Below are 26,629 nucleotides of genomic sequence, written 5' to 3'. Positions count from 1 at the left end.
TGTGTGTGTGTGTGTGTGTGTGTGTGTGTGTGTGTGTGTGTGTGTGTGTGTATGTATGCGTGTAAAAAAAAGTGTTTCATCTTTAAATTTAGTGGGTGCAGCTTATGTTCAGGTGTGCGCAATAGCCAGGAAATTAAGGTATGACCTGTCATATGACCTGTAGCCATCTGTGAACTTTCCTCCATCATCCTACTACGCACCGAGTTTGCCTTCGCTTGTAATTCACAGAGCAACAGAAAACGGTCTGTGTAGGTGTAGCCACGAGTACTAACACTGTCTGCAGACAAGCAACAACTCTGATAAATGTCCAAGAAAAGCAAAAACCTAAACAACCATGCTACAAGAAAAGTAAAAAGTTTTTCATCACAGATCAATGATGACAGTTGAGTGCTCAAACGGCAGCAGCTTTTTAGATTTTGTTCTTGCTGAAGTTATTCACCAGGAAATCAATACAAAAATAAACATATATTGAAAAACACTTAAAGTTTAGACCTATTTAAGTGGGATTTTATGAAAAATATATAAATAATAAATATCTTAACAATTACAGATAGCTTTTAAAACAACCTTAGTTTGTAGAAAATTAGATTTTTCTGACAGAATTGGTGAGCTAATGGCTTTTCAGAGCAGGGCCAAGAGCAAAGTGGATTGCTGCCATTTTAAAACAGCTCCAGTCTAAAGAATTTCATAATGATTCATATAAAAGCTATTTTAGAAAACATTACATCTCCATCTCTTTTGCAAACACGGTTATTTACATTGAGTGCCTTTAGTTATTCATGAGCTGACCTTGCTGTAGCACCTCTGGTGCAGACTGGGGCACTTCCTGCAGGAATATCACAAATATTTCTACCAGAATAACTCCTCTCAGCAACAAAATAACCACACATAGACCACTTTTCATACCCTTCCTGTCCAGCTTTGGGGGAAATGACATTACTAGCAGTTGTTTAGGCTCGACTATGATCCCACTGAGACATTTTAAACTTCTGTCAGTAAGGTCTGTGGCACAGCACATTTTGCACACAGGCTGCTGGTTGATGAAATCTATAAAAACATGATTTACTTTAAAGCATGTGGACAGCATTACTGATCTCAACATAGAACTAGCTGCATCCAACTACGTGGATACTAAAAGCACCCTGAGGTAAATGTTTAGTAAATGGCTCCATGTCTGAGATCGCCATCAGTGGGAGCAGGCAGAATACAACAGGATTTCCTCTGAGTGATTAGAAATTTAGAGTCTTGTTGACTTGGCTTCAAAAATCTCTGGTACATCTCCCTTCAGAGTTGATTTCACCATCATGGCATGGGTTGAGAATATGCACCTCAAATGAATTCCTTCTACAGAAGTCTCCTTTGATGTGTTTACCAGTAATTAGGCTTCAGCAGGTCACCCAAATTAGATCAATCTCTGTTTTTACCTTTCCGGTGATGGCTGACCACACTTTCAGCGTGTTGTCGTCAGAGCCGCTGACGATGCGGTTGCCACAGAACTGGAGGCAGGTGATCACATGGTCGTCGTGTCCTTTCAGCACCTTGAGACAAGACAGATAAGCAGAGATGCGATGAGGGGAGGGACATGAAAAAAAGGATAAAAGTGGGCTGACAAAGCAAATGACAGGAACTCTCTCTGGAGCGTTCTCTATCAAAGCACAACAGAGATAAGAGGGAAATGTCAAAAAGAGCTGCAGATGTTTCAGGAAAGCTGTTTGCTTCTGTGTTTTTTAAGATGCCTCTGCTACTGGGTCACAATGATGCTAGCTCAGCAAATGACAGAACTTGCTGTATATGCAAAGGAAAACAAAGACCACTATGTCCTACATGACCTGCCGCCTTTTTAAAAAAAGCTGCCTTCAAGGTCCACTGAAGACCCACTTTAACTTGCTGCTTGTGTTTTCTTTTTTGGAAAACTTCTTCAGAAGTAATAGAAGAATGGAAACTTTAGATTGAAACAGACCATCCTTTGGCCCCACTTGACTATGATTTCACACGACTACAGCAGACGTGACTTATCACTACCTTCCTATCAAGTCTGCACTTCAGACCTCTTTTTGAACAGCCATTCTTCGACTCAAAGCCATTTGATACCAGATCTTCAAGATCAACTGTGTGGAATTTAGGTTTGCAGGGAGGAAAAAGCTACCTTGGGTGATTTAAGGTCCCCTCTCCTCCAGTTAGTGTCTATTCTGTGCTGCCTGATGTAGGCACTCTTCCAGGGGCTGTGAGTGAAGCCGGGCTTGACAATTTTTCTTTTCTTCAAAGGCAGAGGTTCATCAATACCTGTAAGGGGCGAGAGAGTAGCTGATTGGAGTAAAGAAGCTCCTATTTCCTCACAAAGTTTATTTTCTTCAAAGGACATGCGAATTCAGCACTGACCCTGGACTGGCATCTCTTAAGATGTTTAAGACTCACCCTCTTCCCTGCATTTTTCTCTCCACAGCAAGTTGTCTTCTGCCAGGATGCGCCAGTAGCGACACGTCTGTGCCGCTTGGAGGAGGTCCTTCGGTTCCAGAAATGACAGCACATACAAAGCCAGCTGTTGACAGACAGATACAGAGAATATATAACGGATGTACAACACTACGCCAAAGATTTAACCACATTTGAAGTCTTTATACTTTGCTTCCAAGTAGCTGAACTTTCTTTTTTCTTTGAAAGCAGTTCAGATCAATAGTTCTTTTGGCTTTCTAAAAGTTTTTCAAAGTCTTTTTATTTATTTATTTTTTTAGAATTTGGCAGCTTTTTGACTCATTTTCTGTCCAGTACCTGACCAGAACAGCATTTTGTGCAGTACGAGCTTAAAAATGAGGTCAATAGAAAAGCGGAAGACAAAACTGCAAGGATTTAAAAACCACCAACAAAAGATAAATATCTGAAAGTTGTGGCTTTACCAAAAATGGGAAAATGTCCAGTAAAGACCTAAAACAGGACCTGAAAGATGCAAAATCCTTCAGTGTATCAACGACTCTACGACAGGTTCTCAGCATCTCAGCATTGTTGATGCTAAAATACTCATTTATTGTTGGTGCCAAACATAAATGAAAGATTCATGAAAAGATTCATCTAAAAAATGTGGAACAAATTGTGCCATTGCAGCTCAGCTAAAGTGCCTAAAGATCCCATTTAAATTTAGTTCCTTACTAAGCTGTCTTGTATGTCAACACAGCACTGGTTCATCTCTTGAGTATGAGAGTTATAATATGAGAAGAAAAAAGTCTCAAAATACAGTAAATAAAGACAAAATGAGACATTTTCATGAGCAGCTGTATTAATAATACAAACAGAATATGTACAATATTATCAATGTAAGTCAAACTAAATCTGAGTTAATAACACAATGAAAGAAAGTTGAATCAATGACTCTGCTGAAGGTAAAACACGAGGCAGTTCGATAAGAATTTAGGCTAAATTCAGTGGACAAAGAAAAAAACATTAATAACTGTATATCTAAGAAAATACATCTAATATTACCTGTTAGACAAACATTTGTATAAGGTTTGCAAAAATCCACGTCAGTTTTAGTAACTTCTCTGCATCATGGGCGAGATCAAATCTGCTTTGTAAATGTTTCAATTCGTTTCATTCTGATACGGACCCACATCTAGGGTCTATATCGAATATAATCTATGTATCGTGAGTTTTTCAATTTACGATGGTTAAAATGGCTCTATCGCAACCATCAAGTAGTATTAGACTTGAAAATCCATGTAGTTCTTTTTCTCCTGTCTGCGCCAACTTCACGTGGTCCCTCCTCCTCCCACACTGAATACAAACACAGCCCAACACGTGCTGCTTCACACACACTAACGTCGTGAAGGCGGTGCAGATGAAGAGGATTATTATTTAATATATGTAAACAAACTAATATATGTAAATAGTTCTTTTTTTTAGACATTTATTTTGTACAGTTACAGCTGTTTGTTAATAAGTGTGCCTGTGTGACAACTGGGACAAACTTTGACTCAAATACATATTTGTTATTACTTTATGGAACGAAAAAATATGGAGATATAAATCATATATCGCGATTTATCTTAAAAATATCGAGATATTAATTTTGGCCAATATCGCCAAGCCCTACTCGCATCACAATCATAAATTTAAGGGAGATGCCATAAGCATCAAAATGGAGTACAATTTATTCTAAGATGTTGAAAAACACAAGCCTAGCAAAAATAAAATACAATAAAATAGATTTAATTTTTTTTAGGTTAAGATATACAGTAATTTATTTGTATCAGTCAGTCAGCTAGTGGCCACTGGAAGTAAAAAAGAAAGAAAAATAAATGAGGGCAGATTATTTGTGTTAAGCAACAAACTAAAAGGTGAAGTGTTTATAGAGAGCATAGTACTTTACATCAGTTCCCTTCACTTTGCTGAGATTTTTCCCCTCAACACAAATCTCAGCAAGAACATTTTTCTACACACCCCATAATTTTCAAGGCATTGCTACACTTTTCTTAATGCAAGTGTTAATTATAGTTGAACTAGAAGGAAAAACTTTAGTCATGACAAGCAATTGAACAGGTCCGAATGTTTTTAAATTGGAATGTAGATTTTAAAATGGTTTTGTCATAATACAGTTTAGGTTTGGATTTCCTCCAGCAAAGACCCAAAACGAGTCTTCAGGACATACGTTTATCACCTAAAAACAGTTTGAGCCAGAAAATTATTATGAGTACACAAAACTATTACACAGAATTAATTTAGTCTTCAGGCATCAGTGTTCATAGTTTTAGCTTCATTTTCCATTTGATTTAGAAGAAAAAAACTAAGGCTGTTGATCAACAGAATAAAAAATAAAGGGGGAAAAACACAATAAATGAAGGAAAGCCATTTCCTGGTGTGAGCAAACGAGACAAGTCCTTGTGTTGTCGTTTTTGACACTTTCTAATGTTGCACCATATGGCGCTCATCGGCTCCACACCAGTTAAGAGCCTGCCCACTGTCAGTATCCACCCCAGTCAGCTCGGTCCATGGGACCATCTTGTTTGAGGTTCCAAGCAGACTGCTCCGAGGTGCCAATTCTGATGTAAGCAGACAGAAGCCACTGGAGCTACATCACTGGATGACCCGCTCAGATAAACTGCAAACTACATCTGAACCTCCACTTCCTCATTTTGTTGACAGACAGCGACACAAGAAATGAGTGCATTTACTGACATATCGGAGATGATGGATGGCTGCACTTGGACTTATAAGCAGTGCCGGGATAAGCTAACGAAATTTAAGTCTGATTATAGGACGATTAAGAACCCCAACAGGCAGAGTGGCTCGAACAGACCAGTTATGATCCTGATCACAGAGCGGGGAAACAGGTCAGCCTCCACTGTAGTGGCAAATCACCTACACCTGAGAAGAACTGAGAAGAGGAGAGCTGAGTGGAGCTGCACTTACCGATGGCAAAGTGGCATTATTGCCTCACCCTCCATCCTATCACCTGACAGAAAGATTTGATCTACTATAAAACACATAGTTGATACTAAATCTCTAATCTAAGCAGAGTTCAATTTCAAATTTTTTGATTATCACGTGTAACAAAAAATAATAACACACTCGCTGTGGTTGTTTAAAAATCGGAGACATGAGAGCAGACGGCAACAGGACTGAGTTTGCTTTTACAGACTTTAGGGTCCAGAGAAGAACTCACCTCTTTGGGCAGCAGGGAGATGAAGTCGCGCTGAAACTGCGGCTCAATCACCTGCATCATATGCTTGACTTGCGTGGGCTCACAGCTGTCTATCAACTCGTCCAGCGCCAGCAGCTTTTCTGGGCCAGTCCAGCTCTACAACACACAGCAAAGAAAATGTGCATGAGACTTATTTAGGTGTTTGCATTTCATGTATGAAGTACAGTAGTCCCTCAGTACTTCATGGTTCTACTTTTGCAGACTCACTCTTTGGCAGGTTTTCAATGTAAGATTGTATACATGACACAAGATTGGCTGAGTCATGGAAGGCGACCAACCAGAACACAAGTGGCCAGTGCTTTTCTCTTTTTTCTCTTCTCCCTCTCTGTGCCACCTTTCCTCTGTGGCTGTCTCTCTTCCTCCATTCTACAAGCTATATGACTCAAACAGGAGAAAAGATGGACATACAGAGATGTGTGTGCGAACATATAACCCTCGCGAGCCATTACAGGCTATAGGGGGCGGGTGCACAACCCGTTGTGTGTCTCTGCTCTACTATGACAGACAGCCTCAGAAAAAAAAAAGTGTGGATGGGGCCGGGCGGGGTTTTCTGTCTTTCCCCATCGCTACTGTTCAGTCTGTGGGAGCTGATCCCTGAGTGAGTGGCATGGATTGTTTATTTTAAATAATCATGCACAACCTGGACTGAGCCTTTAGTCCAGGCCACATGGCAATCACTGAGCGGGCCAGGCCACCGGGACATGTCCCAGTGCTTCCGATGGCCAGTCCGCTACTGAACCAGAGCATTGTGCTCTGTATCTCGGGCGCTGATTGGCTCAGTAACCACAGCATCAGTCGGTCTGCTCTCTTTCGCTGTGCTCTTTTAGAGTGTTTAGAGAGCTTAGAACACTGCAAGAGTACGAGAAGGGTTTATAAAGCCTTTATTTTATATATATATATATATATATATATATATATATATATATATATATATTTATTTATTTATTTCAAAGTCCCTACTTCGCTGATTTTCACCTATTGTGGGGGTGTCTGGAACGTAACTCCCACAATAAGTGAGGGACTACTGTATGGTCGTTCTAGAAAATACAAACTGTATGGATTGTCATGTGCAAATGCATCGCAGCTACAGGTTATTTTAGGTTACTAAAGCTCCATGAGGGGAACAAACATGAAGACCTGTGTTATTTTACAGCTTTAACCTTTTAGTGCCAATAATTAAAGGAGTTTTCTTTAACACAATCAAGTTTAATTTTCTTTCGTAAAAATCTAACAAAGAAACTAAATGAATAGGTATTTGCTTAGTCTACCCAAACAGTGACCCAGTTGTACAAACATGACTTTACATAAACTATCTGCAAACACAGTTCTGTCAAACAAAGCAAATTTGAGCCAGAGCACTTGGACTCCTATATTGCAATTGTTTCTGCATAACACTATATAAAATTATTCTGGCTAACTTTGTTTCCAGTTAGAAAACTATGAAATGATTTCTCTCCAACTGCTGGCTCTGTTAGTGTTACCAGTACAAAATCACTGAGGCAGTTTGAAAAACACAGCAGCAAAAGCTTCCTGCGGTTTCTCCCGTTCTGTATTTACTATGCAATTTTGTTTTACAAACTCTGCAAATGATAAACTATCAATCCAGTACCCAGGTGGAAATGCTGCATGTTCACTTCTCTGCTTTGCCACACCCAAACGGTAAACATTTTCAAGGAGAATTGAAAACAGGACCGGGGTGTTACAGGATTGTTCCAGTTCACTGCCTTGTTTAACAGTCACGACTGAGAAACCTTCCGTCTTGCACAGTGCGACTTGCAGAGTTGCTTGAGGCATTTCAGCCAGCACATCAGGTGGGAAAAGTCGTATATCAGGAACCAGCTTTAGTGGAAATCCGTGGGACAGTTGTCAGCTTCAACGTTTAGCAGTTTCACGGTTGCTGCTGAAAAATGCTCTGAACTCTTTGTTGAACCCACGAGCTGCAGCTGTTTTGCTCTGTGGCGAGCTGAACTCAACAATGATTACAGGCCAGAGCGCAGGCTGGAAAAATCTGGCGCAACACCTGTAATTTGGCAGCAATAAGGTGTAGCCAGAGGTGCTGGTTCTGGAGGTAATAAAGAGGGTCAGAAATCTTTTTTTTAAACCGGTATTTATACATTTTTTAAACTGACCGGCTTTGCAATTTTGTTTTACAAACTCTGCAAATGATAAACTATCAATCCAGTACCCAGGTGGAAATGCTGCAACATATTTAACATGTACATCCACTTCAATTATTAGTAAAGTATCTATTTAAATGCCTTTTTTTAAACAACAAAAATAACAACATAAACAATAACACAAAGGGAGAGAAAGTGCTTTTTGTTCCAATCACCATATCATTCAGAAATTGCAATGTTTAGATCTGGTCTGCGTGATTTTATATAAACCATTTTTTCTAGTGAAAAGTAAATTGGTCCTTTTTGTCCTTTACTTCTGCAGTTATTCTCTCCATCCTGTACATGCCCGTTGTGATGTCCATCCATATGTTCAACAATGGGCTCTCCAGTGAAAGACAATTTTTTGTGAGGGCTTTTTTGCACACCACTAATAAAATATTAAACAAATATTTGTCTATCTTTGACAATCCTTCAGGCATGAGTCCAAAAAACAAAACTTTTCTTTCCAGAGTTGACTTCCAATAATATCGTGTATTGTCTTATGTCTCTCCTTCCAATAAGTTTTAATTACTTGACAGTCCCAAAAAATATGGTAATGACGTACACTTTTATTTCCACATTTTCTCCATCAAGCTGGAGAATTACCTTTATAGTGGGATTTTTGGAAAGGTGTAATAAAGTATCTTATCAAATTTTTCCACCCAAACCCTCTCTATCTCAATGAGCTGCTACATTTCCACTGATACTGAATGAAATTAGGCGCGTCACGATAATAAATTGTGCTGGGCAATTTTCTCAGGAATTATTGTGATAAACGATAATATTGTTTGAAATTTGACAACAATTACTAATTATTGTCAAATTTAAGAAGAAATATTTATTTGTTTTGCATGTTGTACCTTTTCTCGACCACTGGATTGCAGTATAAGACTGAACCGAAGGATGGATAGTAAGGAAGCGAGCAGTGTGTCTCTAAGAAAAATGGGAGGGAGGCCCATTGACGTGACACGGGCTGTCTCTCTTCGGTTCTCAAAATGGCGGATGCCCGGTGTGGTTCCAGCTCTTTAGCATAGCATTTCTCACACAAAGCTTTTAATAAAAAAAAATGGTAAACAAGTTCTCAGCTTTTTTTGCAGAGAAAAACTTTTTAGATGAAGGCACAGGTTTCAACTGTGAATTCTGGAGCTTCGACAAGATGGAGATATTTTTTCCGAGGTTGGCCTGTTAGCTTAGCTCGTAACTTAGCTTCAAGAGCCTGGTTCTGCTGGAGGTTACTTCCTTTTAAAGGGAGTTTTTCCTTTCCACTGTTGTCATTGCGCTTGCTCAGGATGGGAGACTACAACGAAGTGAAGATTCAACGAGTCTGCTAGCTTCCTTAGATAGAGAACTTTACTAAAAGGTTTTTTGAATGTTTTTGTACAGTGCCCCGAGACAACTTTGTTGTGATTTGGAGCTATATAAATAAACTGAATTGAATTGCATGAGTATTTTTCTTTAATCCTTTCAAAACTTTGTAACATGTTGTCTCTCATCATCTTACACACAGCTGTTAATCATTTATGTGCCCATTCCTTGAATCTAGTGTCTAATTTATTTGGAGTAAACTGTGTAGCGTATACGCAGCACTTTAAGATTACTATATCCCCGTCTAATTTGTATGTTGTTATTGCGGTTTTCCACGTTTTAAGAGTCACCTTGATCCATGAGTTTTCTATACTCTTTAGCATTTTGCAGGTCGCTGTCTGCTAGGAGTGCTTGTAGGGGGATGGGGGTCAGGGGTAATAAAGAGGTTCAGAAGTCTCCTTTCTAATAGAAGACCAGCGTAACACATATGTTGCATCTAATTTCTGCCATCAGCTTTAAAAGTTTAAAACAGATTCTGGAACATTTCGGCTTCACCATCATTAATCTGAGATGAAAACTTTTGGTCGTAAAGTTTTCTGCCTTTTGTTACGCAGTCAAATTATATTTCAATCTGCTTTTTACATATTGCTGGACTCAACTTTTAGGCGTTTTTCATCCATTTATAAGTATATAAAACTGAAACATGTTTTTGATTTTATTTCGTTTTCATGACGACTTTTTATTTTTATTTTGGCAACACTTTAAAGATGATCTACTATAAAAATAAACCTAACCTTTTTCTCTTTTTGGTGGAATTTATTTAAACTGAGCAAAAGCCCATCGTATGTTTTTGTGCAATTTATGATTACAATCGTCTAATGCAGTGAGCTATTCAGGTTTCTGATGTCACAAAGTCAGCCTATAGTACATTTATCCAGCCCTCTCTCCTGTCTTTGTCTCTGCTTGACCTTTATCTTCTGTAGTCCACCCTTTAGAAGGCACACCCCACAGAATATTGAAGTGAGGTGAGGGGGGAGGGAGCAGTAAATAACTGCCCACTAAAATCGACTGCTCTGAGCCGAGCTACTTTAACAAAACTAAAGAAAGGTGGGGTTGTGCTTTATAATTAGCAAGCCAAGGTTAGATCATAATAAACAGGATTTACTATGTGTTTACTAGACACTAAAATACTTTTTAGCTTTCACATTGTTTGTCTTATCAAGACGTCTAGACAGACCTGAGTCTTTATATTTAATTCTCAAACAATATGAGATAAAACTAAATCTCCAGAATTCTGTAACGAAAATCCAACAACAGTTTGGCACAGGTATGATACAAATACTGTACAGAATGAAGGCTTGATATTCGGCTGCCTCGGGTGTAAGAATAAAGACTGTAGCTGGTCATACTCTGTGACTAAAAAATGTAAATAAGAAAACAGAGGCGTCACAGGTTCAGCCAACCATTTGATGATAAAAGATTTAATCTCTCTTAGGTAATGAAATCCATAGCAGCTTGTGTAAAGAAACAGAGGTTCATCACAAGTAAAATGTTTAAATTACTTCTTATTTCCTTAAATCGGGAGTCATTAGTTCTCAAGACTGAGACAGAAATGTCTGCTCCAAGATCTGTGTAAAGACAACAGAGATAACGCATCACTAACACACTACAGTTAATTGGTGATCATTAAAGGGAATTAAAATAAAAAAAAGAAATATTTTGTCATGTTTTCTCATCACAGATGTTCACCCAGAAATGATTAGTCTATTTTTAAAGAGCCCAGAGGACAGTTTTTAATAAAGGCTGTGGTTCTGATCAGAGTTCGTGAGATCCTCAGTCCAACAGGTACAACTATTATAATCCCAATGTCATGCTACAGTGCCTGTGTTAATGTGGTGAACAAAACATATAAATAAAATTACAAACAAGGCAGAAATTAGCTCTGAGACGAAGTGATTGGACAGACACCAGCTTTTTGATGAGCTGTAGCTCAATAGCTCCGTGTCACTCGTGGACTTTAACTGCTGCCTCCTCACCTGAAATGTTCTGAGCCATTCCTGAAGACCCGTGGGTGGCTGGATGGAGGTGAGCCGTCGCCTCTGTTGGCCCTGACCATTGGCTGTTCTGATGTGGCCAAATGTGGTGGGTGTGGCTGGACATGGGACGAGTCCTGTTGGGCTAAATTTACAGATAAAAAGCACAACATTAAAATGAAAACAACACTGATATGAAACCTTTAGAAGCAAATAGTCCTAGAGGCCTCAAAGAAAAAAAAATACTGAATTCAACATAAGGGGAAGGGAAGTCTGAGATTGTCATCATTGTATGTTTCTATACAATGACGAAATTGGTTCTCTGCATATAACCCATTACACATGAGATACACCCAGGTAGAGCAGAGGGCAGCTATGTAAACGCCCGGGGAAAAAATAGAGATAGGGCGTCTTGCTCAGAGAGGCTGGGAGTCGAACTACGACTTTCTGGTCCCAAGTCGGCTGCCCTACCGTTACCCCATCTCAGCTCTAAAACCATTGTAAAGGTGTTCCAGGTTGTTTTACTGCCACTTTGTACATATTTTAATACGATTCACTTTGAATGACACTATACAACTACTGTGTTTTTTGCCCTATAAATCGCATTTTTTTGCATAACTTCCATACCCTGCGACTTATACGCTGAAGTGACATATTTATGTTTTTTACTCATATTTATAAACCATTTTTTGGCTGAGATATGACCGTTTTCATTCATTCTGACTGAAAATATTGAACCCTACAATTTTCAGCCACTAGATGGCACTCATGTAGGCATGCCGTTGTATCGTGCAATAAGTAAACGTGGCTATTAATGACACAAATGGTTTGCCATAGATTGCTACATTCGTTTTGCTCGCTTGGAGCAACCGTCAAATCAGCTTCATTTTGCTGCACCACCCCGGCGAAATGCAGCTAATTTGACCATTAAAAGTGCATTTATTAAGTAAAAATTCAACTGAGACACATCTTTACTATAATGTCGAGCAAACAAATAATTGTTTTTAGGTGTTAATATTGTTAAATTCTTGTTAAGGTCCTCCCGTGCACGCTCCCACTGTCGCCACTTGGCAGCCCATTGATTTTTGGCACAACACCAGTCCACATTTCCGGGTTGTTAGCGGTGACGCATAATAGATGCGACGTATACGGTGAAGCGACTCATTTATGGATTTTCTCACTTTATTAGACATAATTGGAATAATGCGACTTATAGGGCGGAGCGACATGTACGATGGAAAAAATGGTAAACATTTGAATATACAGTTTAACATTTGGGCATTTTGTTAATGATTTGGCTTTATTTCTGTTCATATGACAACTTAAAATTAATCTTTTATTGTGAAAGACTCTTTAATAACTTATTTTCTGAGTTATCAGAAAGGCTAGCAATATTGTTGCATTATCACTGTTGTCAAATCATTATATTTATGCAACACAGTCACCACTTACACAAATATAATAAACATTTATGTAATCATAAAACACAAAAAAACATTCAATTTGCTGGTCTAAATGTAATACAAACTTAATAATTGTATTAATCTCACTGTATCCCGATACATTGTTAATAAAACATATTAATTCAGATTCTGATATTGATTCAATTATTCTACAAGTTTGTAACAAAATAATCTATGTAAGCCTTGATAAATAAAAAAGACCAGATTTATTGCCAAACAGTTGCCATTTTTAGAGGTGTATTCACCTATAACAAGAGAATGTGTATTTTTGAATGAAACCTTAAAATGTCCACGATCGCAGTGGCAGCTGGAGAATTTATCCTGTGAGTTCTCCCACTGTTTTGGATTTGCCTGCTGACGGGTAAATGGGGAGCTGGGGGTCGATTTCATTATTGATTCATTTTTAATGGGAGAGGAAGCTGAGAAGGGGCCAGTTACATAGCAACATTTACACTTAAGTGCCTGCGTTCAGTATGAATTTTAATGTAGCTACATGTGAACACACACATTAAATATTCAGGGAAAGAGAAACATCTGGGACTGCTGGCTGGATGCTGCAGTGGGACATGAGGCGTCCTTCTGTTTGAGGACACGTGTAGCGCTGTTTGTACCACTTGATGGTTTTAATTTATTTCAGTGACAGGTTCTTTCTTAGTACGTGTGGCAGAAGGGAAATAAAAGCAAAACTCTACATTCAAAGGATATTTAATACAAATGAAAAGAAGGAGGTATTATTGTACCTTGTATACTCGGAGCCTTTGCAGGGCTTTTTTCCTGAAGGGAAAGATCGGACCTCAGGGCCATGGTCCAACTTTCTCTTCATCTGATGAAAAAGAACAAAAAAAACGCTAAATATTAAGATGCAACAAAAATTTTAAAGTCTTTAAAAACATTTTGTATGCTTTAAAAGACTTTTTTTTTTAATTTGGAGACAAATCTAGCTTCCTAATACAAGGTCAGTGGTTAAAAAACAAGTTTAAGCAGAACAAGGATCCAGGATGCCTTTAAGGATAAAAGCAGAAGCAAGAAAATGCTGATGCACTTTAAAGACGTTGTTCCCATTAAATCTAACATTTAGCATATTCAAATACAAGAAACAGTTTAGCAGCTTGTGTATGCAAATAGAAACTCCATTGGCAAGACATTTTTTATCAGCATGTTCTATAACAAAGCACAACACATCCCAAAGGTAGATTTGAAAAAGTTCTAAATCGTGAGATGGAAGCCGCAAAGAAGATTCTCGTTTTACAGCCCTGCTTAATTTGTTTGTGTTCCATCTTGAACAAGATAACCACAAGAACAGTTATCCCGGGGCAACCAGACACACAATAATATCCAGAGGCAAACATACTCACACCCAAATTCCAAGGGTACAGCATGTTCACACACAATCACCACTGACTGTAAGTCTTGTAGCAAGGGTACAAGGTGCACCCTTTGACTCTGTGGTTCACAGCAAACAAACACAAACTAGCCAGTTCTTCAATATTCTTTATCACCTGCACCACTCAGTTCCTGTTTCCACCTATCCTGCTGCGCAAACAAAAGAGCCTGTGTTAAAGGCAAACTCATTTTCTTTACCCTTTGCCTGTTGCTCTCTGGCAAAGCTTCTCAACACACATGCAAGTGATCACCGCCTCCTCGCTGGGCCGGGATGAATAAACAAGCTGGATGAATAACTAAATACTTACTTTTTTAGTGTCTGGTCAAAATGAGACATACACTGTGACAGTATGACCTTGTTGTATTAATTAAACATGGTGAATATTCACTTTACAGTTCACACAAGACTTGTTGTCTCATTGTTGTACATCAGTGGTTCTCCAACTGGGGACCCCAGACCCCTGAGGGTGCAGGAGCTGGTGATTGGGGGTCCATAAAAAAATGTATATACCATATTTTTCGGCCTATATGTCTTTTTTTTTTTTTTTGCATAATTTACATGCCCTGCGACTTAAAGGCCGAAGCGACATATTTATGGATTTTTTCCCATAAACCAATTTTTGGCTGAGATATGACCGTTTTTATTGAGTTTGACTGAAAATCTTTGAACACTACAATTTTTCAACCACTAGATGGGAGCAGAGTAGTAGGGCATGCTGTTGTATCATGTAATAGGTAAAGTGGCTATAATGACAAACTCAAAAAAGTCCAAGACAAAAACAACTGGACTTTATTTATTATACTTTATTATTTTTGTCTTGAACTGTTTTGAATTTACCATGTCCTGGATGACTGAGAATCTTCACCAGCTATTAATGACTCAATCGGCTTGCCTTAGACTATCACCACCTTCATCCAACTCGCCTGGAGCAACCGTCAAATCAGCTTCACTTTGCTGCGCCGCCCCGGCGAAAATGCAGCTAATTTGACCATTAAAGATCTTTTATTAAGTAAAAGTTCAACTGAGACACACCTTTACTATAAAGTCAAGCAAATAAATAATTGTTTTTAGGTGTTTATCTTGTTAAATTTTAAAGAAATGCAGCGGCTGGTCCTGCTGTGCGTGCTCGCTTTGCAGCACCTCAGCAGCGAAACAATTTTTGGAATGCAGCTGATTTGACGATTAAAGGGCATTTTTTAAGGAATAGTTCAACTGAGGCACACCTTTGCAATAATTTTGAGCAAACAAATAATTGTTTTTAAGTGTTAATCTTGTTAATTTCTTGTTGAAGTCTTCCCGTGAAAGGCCCAGCGGTCGCCATTTGGCAGCCAATTGATTTTTGGCACAACCCAGGCCCACATTTCCGGGTTGTCAGCGGTGACACGTAAAAGATGCAACGTATACGGCGAAGCAACATATTTATGGATTTTCCCACTTTATTAGACATATTTGGACTGATGCGACTTATAGGGAGGAGAGACATGTACGGTGGAAAATACGGTATATATATATATTTACAAGCATGACATTGTTTAACAACCCGTTAAAGTATAACAAAATATAGGAAAGTCACATCTACTTTATTCAAAATTTTCTGGGAGAGACCCTGTTGTACATGACATGCTGTGCACAATAACAGCACTCGTGGCAAAGAAATTTATGGTTGAAAATATCTGGCAACTTTCTGTACAGTCCAATCTACTGTGCTGCTTGACACAACCTGTGTAGGAAAATTGTGTACACTTTTGCCAGTGTGTAGGATAATAAGATACTGGCTTAAAGAATACAGAGGCCAAATTTAGCTTGTTTTCCCCTTTGAGGCACACACAATGCTCTTTTGATGCAGCTTTATGATTGTAGTATTGTTCTGTGCACATGGAAGCAGCAGTGGACATTTGACTCCAAGCTGTCTGGCTTTGCAGTGGCATGATTACATGTCTACCTCAAGATGTGTGCTTTTTTTGTTTATCACTGTAATTTAGCGAGTGTGTGTCTGAGTGTGTTTGTCCTCTGTGGTTTCAGCTCAGTGGGTACACGTGAATACTGAGAACAGCAAGTAGTGGTGCAAAAAAAAAGAAGAAATCTGGTTCTTTTTATCCCTTGAGAACGTCACAAACTGGAAAAAAAAGCATTGGTACACCAGCGATCAATAACTGATTTCCACCTTAATATTCAAAGAGGAATACAGACAGATTTTTTATTGACATCTGACAACCAAGGCTTGCCCTCCTGCAGGGATATGTACATGATTAGCACACCAGATATGCTCTGCAAATAAAGTGGCTCCTGGACATTAAACTGTGATCTGACCAAGCATTTTCAATCTTTTTTTTTTGCTATTTTACTCACGTTTGATGGCGAAGTAAAGATAAAATCTAATTAAATTTATACAGAAACTGTAGAGATCGCATCAGAAAGATTGATGAAAACAAAATAAACTTAATCAAAACCAGTATTAAGCAAACAGTCGGACCTTTTGAAGGGAAATGATGGAGGATGGTTGTGGTGGGATAATAATCATCTTACCTGTTGCAGATAGATCTTTGAACTACCTCACTTTAAAGAAACAATTTAATTCTGACCAAAATTGTGAGTTTAATCCGAGTGGGGTCAAGACCTAAAATGAATGTTGCTGCCATCTTAAAATAAATTTAATGTCAGAAAAATTATAGTGGTCCATGCTAGTGTTATTTTTCCCCCCAACCTTTACTTTTTCATTTAACCTTTATTTATACAGGTTAGTCTCAATGAGTCACGAAAACTCATTTACAAGAAAGACCCGAGTTAGACAGAACATATAAAGTACAAACAATAATAAACTACAGTAAAAATGCTATTAAATCACCATCACCATCTACATCACCATCTATGTCACATGGCACACTTATTTACATAGAATGATGTGGTTAAAAAACACATAGTGGTGGCAGTAGCTAGCTGTAGCACTTTGAGCAGATAAATAATATTTCTACCAGGACAACCATGTAATGCACATGTGACAGAACTGTTTGCATGAACTACTGGGGAGTTGTTTTATAATTGCAGCTAGGGATGCACAATATTGGATTTTTGACCGATATCCAATATGTTAAAACTTATTTGATCGATAACTGATACCAATATCAATTTTTTTCCCTAGACCTACGTAAGAGACCACATAGCTTTCTCTGCTGTGGAATTAAAATACTACATTATTCTGCATGGTCTTCGTCAGTTTGGACTGATACCAAAGGCAGATGCCAAAAAGGGGACTGAAAATGATGTAACACTTCAACTTGGATTATGTTTAATGTCAAATTGATTCATGAACTTTACTCTTTCTAACACAATGACAACACTCGAACAGTGCAAATTTGTAAATTTTTACAAATCTAAACTCAACGGCGTGCACGACGTCGAAACGTTGCGCTGGAGCTGCAGGCATCCTTGTCACTGGGTTGTCATACATATTTATACCACTGTGTGGATATATAAAAACAAATAGCACCTTTTCTATTTTTTTATATCGGTGTATATATATATATATATATACACACCAGTATATATATATATATAAATAGTGTCTTTTATGTCTGTGAGTTATTTTGATGGAATGGCCGATGTCCGATATTTATCTTTATCGCTAATATCAGCCGATACCGATACTATGCCAATAATATCGTGCATCCCTAATTGCAACCTATTTTTGTCTTTGCTTAGCTTGAACTAGCTCTTAGCTCGTCAATTTGGTCAGAACTATTTCTCCAAACTGAAGCAGTTTAAAAACTTTTAAACAACTTATTACTTGCTCGTAACTTTTCCGCAGAACCCCACTTCAAAAGACCTGAACTATCCCTCTTAAAGCTGGACCTGTCTACATTTGAAGCTTTCCTGATTAGGAGTTACGTGATATTCACAGACGTTAAAGCCCATCGCTTAAACTCAAATTGCCTTGTTCTCCAAGTGGTGATCTCACTTCAATGGCAGTTCAGTAGCCAGGGAGAGCCTGGGTGTGTATATGCTTGCAGAGGGGATGTGTGCTTGTGTTATGCATGTGTTCCTGAGGTGGTGGTGGTGGTGGTGGGGGGGGGGGTGTATTGGGTGGGTTTTGACTGGGTTTGTGTGAGAAAACATCAAACTCGACATTGACATGGGAAAGAAGAAAAGGAAGAAGCATTTGTAAATCGCTACCAATGAGTCGACCCTTCTCCCCCCAGGACTACAATTCGTTCTACGTGGCTAAAAGCACAAACATGGATATGATATTTTAATGATATTTTAAAGACAACAATCACTTTCACAAACTGTGTTGTTTTATTTCAAGACATTCTAATATGAGTCATTTGGAAAAACTCTAATTTTTCAAACAGCGCTTCAGTTTCCCAATAAGATGTGAAACCTTTGACAATATTTTGAAAGGAGCTGTCAAACTGTATGTACAATTAAAAACGTGATTTTTTTTTTTTTTTTTTTTGCGCTTGAAAATAAAGGTTTATTTTTTCCATTAATCACTACAGGTAAAAAGTAACAAAATTAAACTAAGTTGTTGAAGAGTACTAATCATTTAAACCCAGTGGGTAAAATTGATTATTTTGGTTAATTAATTAGCAATAGGTGGCTAAGATCTCCCTCCACATTGATGGTGAAATTACCATAATTGAGGACTTTAGTATTAAACTGCAGCTGTTATGACATTTGTTTGCATTCTGCTTTAATCTACAAACAAGGGAGTCCCATTATAAGGGTGCCAAACAATACGGACACCATCCTTGAGATTCTGCCACACACGGTCTGACACAGTGACCCATTATCTGTGATTTGAGCCTGAGGCGAGAGCACAATGTCATATAGGCAACACCAACAGGCTGAGGAGGGCTGATCACATGCATGCATTTCAAGCAGTCACTTTGGTCTGTGCAAGAGAACCAGTGCTGCATAATGTCTAATTATGAAAACCCTGCAAGCTGCTTGCAGAGCGAAAGAGATGGAGGGAAAGGGGGTTGTTTGTGTGCAGCTATTTTGAGAGTTTGGGTCTGAAAGAACAGAAAATGCTACAGGAAAATGAGAAAAGGGAGGACCTTAGCTGATGTACAGGTGCAGCAGAGCATGGCTTTTCCCAAACAGTAAGTCCAACAGGAACGTGCATATTTGCTTGTAACGTCAAAGCACCAGGAGCCAAACCAGAAAGCTATTTACACTGAAAAATGTTGCTAAATCACAGCGGTGGCTTCAATTTACACACCTGAAGTTACTATAAATGAACAGAAGGACAAAAGCACAAAGGCCTCGTCACATTTAACAGTACTCTCATATAACATTAAGGCCCAGGCAATTAAAAAGAGGAGTCTCTGGGGGTCTGCTACACTGCTCTTCATCCTCCGCAGTGGACGCACAATCTGCCGTGAGAGGCGCGTCAACTGGAATGTGGGCGACAGAGCGAGTCCAACATTCAATCATAGCATCAATAATCATCATTATAATAATATTAATAGGAGCTGGTTTGCTGGGGGTGTCACAGGCAGGTATAGTGAAAGCAGAAATCCCACTCACTTTGTAGAAAATCATCTTTAAAGTGCCGTAGAACCCCATCCTTGTATTCCGGTGTGTTTCCCCCCCACTCTATTCCGTTTCTCAATGACAAGCGGTGAAGTCCACAAAATAATAATAGTGATGATGCTCGGAGGGGAGATCGCTGTGATGATGCGAGGGCAGCGTACTCTCAGGTAAATCCGCCTCTGATGTGGACATGCTCGGGCACGTCACCGGACGGGCGTGCATGCGGTAAATTCCCACGGTAAAGATGTTCGAGGAGGGGGTGGGAAAAAAAAAAAAAAGGAGAAAAAGCTTCTCCGTTTTGCGTCGACTTCAAAAAGGTAGGGGGGATGGGGGGGTCAAAATTCGACACACAATGATCCTGGAGGCTCGTGTGCCGCCGAGCAGCCTCGCAGAGCAGGGAGTGAACAGATGAGAGAGGAAGAGTGACACTCAGGCAGAAAGGGAGGGGGAGGAGGAGAGCGTCAGAGCAAAGCAAAGCAGTGCCCTCTCTTCCTCCTCATGCACGACGGCTTCTCCTCACAGGATCAGATTACAGCCTCCCCGGTGGAGGCTGCAGGAATGGTGCAGTCCTGCGCTCTGCAGCCGCAGCAGCAGCACGCGGTGTGAGGCGCGTCCCCTGCGTAACGGCGCACACAGGACAGTGTGGGGTACGCACTTCTCCCATCAACGGTGGACCTATAGCACTTGTTGCCAAACTAGAAAACGTCATTAAAGGCACAGAATGAACTCTTCTCTTCAAAAAAATCACTGCCTCAAATCAACAGGGTGCGTGTGTATAAATATGCAACATCTATGAGTGGGATACTCTCAGTGCCAGACTTTTCACTATGCTGCTTCACAAAAACAGTAGTATAAAACTATTCGGATGACAATTTTACATATTTATCCCTCGTTTTTTTTTCACATGTTAAAAAAAAATTCCAATAGCATTTTAAATGTCACTAATGCCGTTTTGCTTTTTCATTGAACCACATTTTCCTCACTATGTGAAACATAAAGCAGCATATCTATACATAAGCCAATCTGAACTTCAAAAAAATTGTCATGATTTCATGAAAAAAAACAACTAAAAATATTATAATAACATTACTAATTAATTATTCTCAAAGAGTAGAAAATGGGGGAACATTGAAAGAGCTTTAAAAATAGTGCAAATGATTTCAGTGAGGCTTTGATCAAAAGTTATAAACAAATAATATGTTACCTGGTGCAGATAGCTCTTTAAACAGCCTAAATGTGAAGAAACCGTCTGGCTGGACCGATGAGCTCAATACTAATAATGGAAGAAGTGGGTAAAAGATGGATGGAGGTTTTACCGTTTTAACTGATTTTATTCTTTTAATGCGTTTTAAATGTTCTTGCTTTTACATGTAAAACACTTTGTTGCATATACGGTTATTTTAAAGAACTTTATAAATAAAGTTATTATTATTGACCTTGTAATGTAAAACTGACATCAGTGTTTTAAAGAATTGTGTTCAAATAAACTACTGACATTTTTAAACAGTAGTTTTTCCAAGTCAACAGAAACCCACTTACCGTATTTTTCAAACTATAAGGCGCACCAGATTATCAGGCGCATTAAGCGAGTTCATTTTAAGTAAGTTCATTTTGACAGATTTTTGAGCGCTGTATACCACATAAAATCAGTTTGATGTCAGTAAGCACAACCAGAATTAATACATAAGGTGCCCTGGATTATATTTTTGAGAAAATTCAAGGATTTTAAGTGCGCCTTATAGTCTGAAAAATACGGTAAGTCTTAGTCCCGCTTGGACTAGCTGTTTGCTCATGAATCCAGTCAAAACTAAGCTATTTATCCAAACCGAGGCCATAAAAAGAGTAATCTAAGACAAATAAGACACTGATTGTTCATAAACTATTTGCAGAACCCCACCACAAACACTCACTGGTAAGTCTGACTGATAGTGACTCAAACTGTGCACAAAAAACGTGAATCAGTCTACACCTTTTCCACCTGCCTATCTGAAGGCCAGTATTTACATTTGCATGACTGACTGCACCTGCCCTACCAAGAATACTCTCTACTGCTGGTCACTTTACATATTTTACTACAGTGAGTAAAGCCCAGTACCTCAAGATGGCAGCTTCAGTTTATAAATGAACAAATTCTTGTGAATGCACACTGTCACAAGCATCAAGTTTCGTCTCATAAAGGCTATGAAGCAAATCACCAGCGATGGCGTTTAGCCACAAGAGCTAACACCTGAAGGCATTTGATCAGTTTGGAGCAAACAGAGGGAACGTAAACAATCCTCCATTAAGCTGCGACTGATTTTCAGCAACAGTCATGTCATTGAAAGCATGCTGAAACGTGTGTGAGATGTTAAAAAGACTTTATGGAAGCTGGTCCATCCCAGTGTAGACCACACCGTTAGTTTCAAATGACGATAAATGTTTGCCTCTGTTGACCTCACAAGACATCAGCATTTAAGCACCGAAACAAGAGGCACAACAAAGGGCTGTATTCAGAGACAGCAACGTGTTGAGATCTGCTTTCAAACACATCTTTAATCGCTGTGGCCTGACATGGTGGGAAACGTTTACATTAGGCAGAAAACTGGTACAACTATTACTTTTAAAAGGAGTTGTGCATCATTTGTGAGGAAGGACGAACCTAAGATATTAAGTAATTGTATTTGATTGACTGAGACGAAGGAATTCGATTTAAAAACTGGATAAATTACAATCTTCTGATAGGGCACAATGTGTTTGGTTAAACTTCTGCATTTCTAGTCATCCTCTCATCACAACACCAAGGCAATCAGATTCACTGGATGTTGCTTGACTGTGCGTGCGTGCGCGCCCGTGTGTGTGTGTGTGTGTGTGTTAGAGGTGGCTCTCGTGAGAGAAGCTCTCTTGATGCTCTGTGCCGGTGCAACCTTTACACAACACATTGGAATGTTTGGCATGCGAGAGGGGTCGTACTGTGGTCTTCGAATGGGCTGTGGCCTCCTTTGTCACTCTTCTTCTGCCAGTTGGTAAAGAATGAACAGCCCCCCCTCCACCCCATACCATCCTCCCTGCCTACTAAAACCAAAACTCTGCTGCTAAAAAGTAAAGCTGCACAAAGCATCTGTGTTCTTTGAAAAGCAACACAAGTATTGTATTTGTCGTGTTTACTTAAATAAAGACACATGGTCAGATAATATTACCGACAAATTATTTTTGCTAAACTATCTGCACAGCAGCAGATATAAAAAATATAATTGCATAGCAGCACAGGAAAAAGCTAAAATACAAATGTTCGTCTCATTTGACTTCTTTCGGCTTTTCCATCTTCAGAGGTTGCCACAGCGAGTCAACCTCATCCATCTCACTCTGTCACTCCAACTACTCCATGTTCTCTCTAACTGCATCCATACATCTCCTCTTTGTCTTTTTCCTGGCAGCTGCATTTCTAACATCCTTCTACCAGTATACCCACTGTCCCTCCTCTGGACATGTTCAAACCATCTCAGTCTAGCCTCTTTAACTTTATCTCCCAGTTGTTCAACCTGTGTGTACCTCTGATGATCTCATTCCTAATCTTATCCATCCTTGTCACCCCTAAAGAGAACCTCAACATCTTCATTTCTGCCACTTCCAGTTCTTTCTCCTGTCTTTTTGTCAGTGCCAGTCTCCAGACAATACAACATACAGTCCCCTCCAAAAGTATTGGAACAGCAAGGCAAACTGCTTTGTTTTTGTTGTACACTGAAAACATTTGGGTTTAAGATGAGCATGAGACAAGAGTTCAGAATGTCAGCTTTGATTTCTTGGTATTTACATTCCGGTCTTTTTTCTTCAGTCTTCTCACTGTCATATTTAGGAATGCACAATGTTATCGGGACGGTATCGGCCGATATTAGCGTTACATTTTAACATCAGACATCGGCCATTCCATTAAAATAACTCATCGATAAAAAAGGTGCTGTTTTTGCCTGCAGCGGCAGCACAACGTGATGACATCACGCGCACCTACCTGATCTCATGGAGGACAGGAAAATTCAAAACGTCGGCCGTGTGGAAGTTTTTTTTCATTGGTGAGGATGTCAGATTCTTAAGATTTATGGACTATGTTGAGCCTCGCTACATAGTCCCCAGTGGGAGATATTTTTCCAGCTTAACATTATCTGAGTTACAAGTAGTCATTTCCGACGTCATTGAGAAGCTAATAGCCAATAGCACGACTCGTTCGAGTTTTACCACAGACATTTGGACGTCGTGTTAGCCCCGTTAGCATGATTAAGTCTTACGGCACAATGGATAGTCAAAAACTTTGATCTTAAAAAGTCTGTCCTTCATGCACAAGAGTGCAGAGGATCCCACACTGCAGCTAGGAACCTGGAACAAGCCTCCACAAGTGAGACAGCATCGCAGGTGACTAATGCTAATAAATAACAATTAACACTTTTCATTTAATATATGTTAAAGTGCTATGCACATCATATGGCTGTTACTGAATATATGTCACCAGCTTTTACAGCTGTTGCACAATTTTTGTAGCAAATAAGCCTAAATAAGAGGGCTATGTTCTGACAAAGGAAAGTATATAAAACATCAGTATTGGTTATCGGCAAAATAAGTTTTAGCATAACGGCCAAAAATCCAATATTGTGCATCCCTAGTCATATTTCTTCTTGGCTTTCTGAACTTCACTATTCCACCACCAGGTTTCCTTATCATCCATTATCTGACCAGATGACACACCAAGTACCTTCCTACACGTCTCTCTAATTGCTGTTGCTGTAGTAGTCCAGTCATCTGGAAGCTCTTTATCACCAGAGCCTTAAACAGCTCAGTTGACGTTGAAGTCGAGCATTTTTGAAAGTTCAAAAGAATAAAGATGCTTCAAGACATTTTAGACACAGCAAAAAAATAAAAAATAAAATAAAAATTATACAAAAAAATGTGTAAATCTCAGTCTTAAAGCATTTCATATCAATCACAAAAAAATCAAGTCATCATTTCTAAAATCTGATTATTCTTCAGCTTTTTTTTAACCTTCATGGATAATAAAATATATTTTGGTTTTAGTGATTTTACCAACCAACGTCAAATGACAAATGACACTATTCAGACCAACTACTTATTGTACACTTTAGAAATTGAATGAAACCCTTAAATGTTTATAAAATTTGGCTTAGTAATTTATGTTGAGGGACTCTCTAGCAGTTGACTAAGCAGGACAGGAAAAAATGTAGCTGGAGGGATTTCACAGATGTTACAGGAAGAAAGTATAAGTGTTAAAGAAAAGGTTTTCTGAATTATTTGAACAAATGTTTAATGTGAGATGGTGAACTTGAAGGCAAATACTTGTTGGGCAGTGATGCAGCACAAAAACATCTGCATCTTTGTTTGGTTTTTCTCTTGTCTAATAAAAGAGAACTGGGGGGTCTACTATGAATGGACTTTTTTGAAACGCTGACATGGCATTCTTGTTTCAGGCAGGGCAGATGCCATGTGTGGGGAGAAACTCTGGATCTTAGCATTCAGAAAAAGGATCATCATCATCTGCATGAAGGTGAATTTACATATCCTTCTGCCGCTCACGCAACAGACATGTTCATGTGTAAAGACGAGAGGTCAAAAGAAGAAACTAGTGACAAAGGTTTCTATATTGTGACATCAATGGGTTACGCCAAAGACAAATTTAGCATAGGTCAATATTTGCAATTATTGGCAATTAGTTAAAAAAACTCCTTTGTGAGCACTTGCACCTAAAAAAAAAAAAACTTTGAAAAAGTTCCTAAAGGAAGTAGTCTACAAAAAGAAAATGCAGAATTATTTATCACAGCTTGAACACTACGGACAATGAGAATTGGTGACAAGTTGCTGCTACCCTCACATTACTAGAGTTTCAAAAATAAAACTGCATAAAATTATAAAAATAATAAAATAACAAGGTCAAGTGTTCTATATCATTGAACAGAAATTAAAGGATTTTTTTTCTTATGCAGTAACAGTGAAGGTTACATCGATCACAGAACAAAAGCAGCACACTGCAGTTTAATTATACAATCAGTATATTTTGTGGAGGGGAACTAACATTTGGAAAATCTTGTCAAATGTAACAAGAAAAAATCTTCACTAATAAACTACACAGTTTACAAGCTTGACAAAAAAATAAAGGTAGGATCTCACTGGGCTGCTACTGTTGGTGACTAGTTGGCAAAAGGCATTCACAGGGGAGTATAACATGTCTTGGAATATTTGTGGGAGTTTGCAGTTTCTTCACGTGAGTCATGCAGCGTTGCAGTCTTGTAGTTTGAGATCTAAATGTGTTGAAATAAGTGTTGTCATCATTGTATGTTCCCACACAATGGCAAAATTAGTTCTCAGCATTTCACCCATTGCACCTGGGATACACCTAGATGGAGCAGGGGCAGCTATGTATGCAAGCGCCCGGGGAGCAATTAGGGATTAGGTGTCTTGCTCAGAGACACCACAGCATGTGGGAATGGCTGGGGATCGAACCTGGGACTTTCGGATCCCAAGTCAGCTGCCCTACCTCTACTCTATCTCGGCCCCCACCAAAAAAAATTTAATCGACAACTGTTTTTCTATATCTCTATATATCTATATATACGTCTAATTGCAAATGTCTCAAACTCATCTCAAACCTATAAAGTCTAAATGACCAGGTCTAAAATAGTTTTTAGACCAACCATTATAGGCAACTATTAAAAACTGGTCCAAATCTGCCTCTCTTCTTTTCAAAAGTACTCTAGTAGATTAAATCATTGATATGGGGATGGCTGCTATGGTGAGCACAACGTGGGTACAATATGGGCATCAAAATGTGCACAGCCTACAAATACAGTTTTGCAAACCATGCCGATGAAAGTAAGGTTTGATTCTCTAAAAATTGGCCACGCAAAACAAAGATGTCAGTAGTCCTTTGCTGGCAAAAACTCAGCATTCAGTGACCTGAAAATTCACCTTTAACAATCTGTTCTTGTTATTTTCTCACAATTCTAAGTTGCCAACTAGTCGGTCTTCTCACAGTCAATAGACTGTGATACTATAAGAGTTTCATCATAGACTGTGATACTATA

The 26,629-nt window shown here is 38.9% G+C and overlaps 1 protein-coding gene across 2 annotated transcripts in view; it reads right to left on the bottom strand.

Annotated features, from left to right (window-relative positions):
- Nucleotides 1-26,629, bottom strand: part of fbxw7 (F-box and WD repeat domain containing 7) — a 131,931-nt gene that overhangs the window by 19,816 nt on the left and 85,486 nt on the right. The window contains exons 1-7 of one of the 2 annotated variants that reach the window (XM_037689954.1): nucleotides 19,563-19,972; nucleotides 13,390-13,472; nucleotides 11,190-11,331; nucleotides 5,654-5,788; nucleotides 2,416-2,539; nucleotides 2,147-2,283; nucleotides 1,425-1,538 (exon numbers count right to left, since the gene is read on the bottom strand). In XM_037689954.1, the coding sequence (XP_037545882.1) occupies nucleotides 1,425-1,538; nucleotides 2,147-2,283; nucleotides 2,416-2,539; nucleotides 5,654-5,788; nucleotides 11,190-11,331; nucleotides 13,390-13,472; nucleotides 19,563-19,601 (774 nt within the window). In that variant the 5' untranslated portion in view covers nucleotides 19,602-19,972. Of the gene's footprint in view, nucleotides 1-1,424; nucleotides 1,539-2,146; nucleotides 2,284-2,415; nucleotides 2,540-5,653; nucleotides 5,789-11,189; nucleotides 11,332-13,389; nucleotides 13,473-19,562; nucleotides 19,973-26,629 lie in introns of those variants that run through there. The other variant, XM_037689953.1, reaches the window with a different exon arrangement.

Source organism: Nematolebias whitei, chromosome 16 (assembly GCF_014905685.2).
Source record: "Nematolebias whitei isolate Nwh7 chromosome 16, NemWhi1, whole genome shotgun sequence".
Lineage (NCBI taxonomy): Eukaryota > Metazoa > Chordata > Actinopteri > Cyprinodontiformes > Rivulidae > Nematolebias > Nematolebias whitei.
This window is presented reverse-complemented; position numbering and strand designations above follow the sequence as displayed.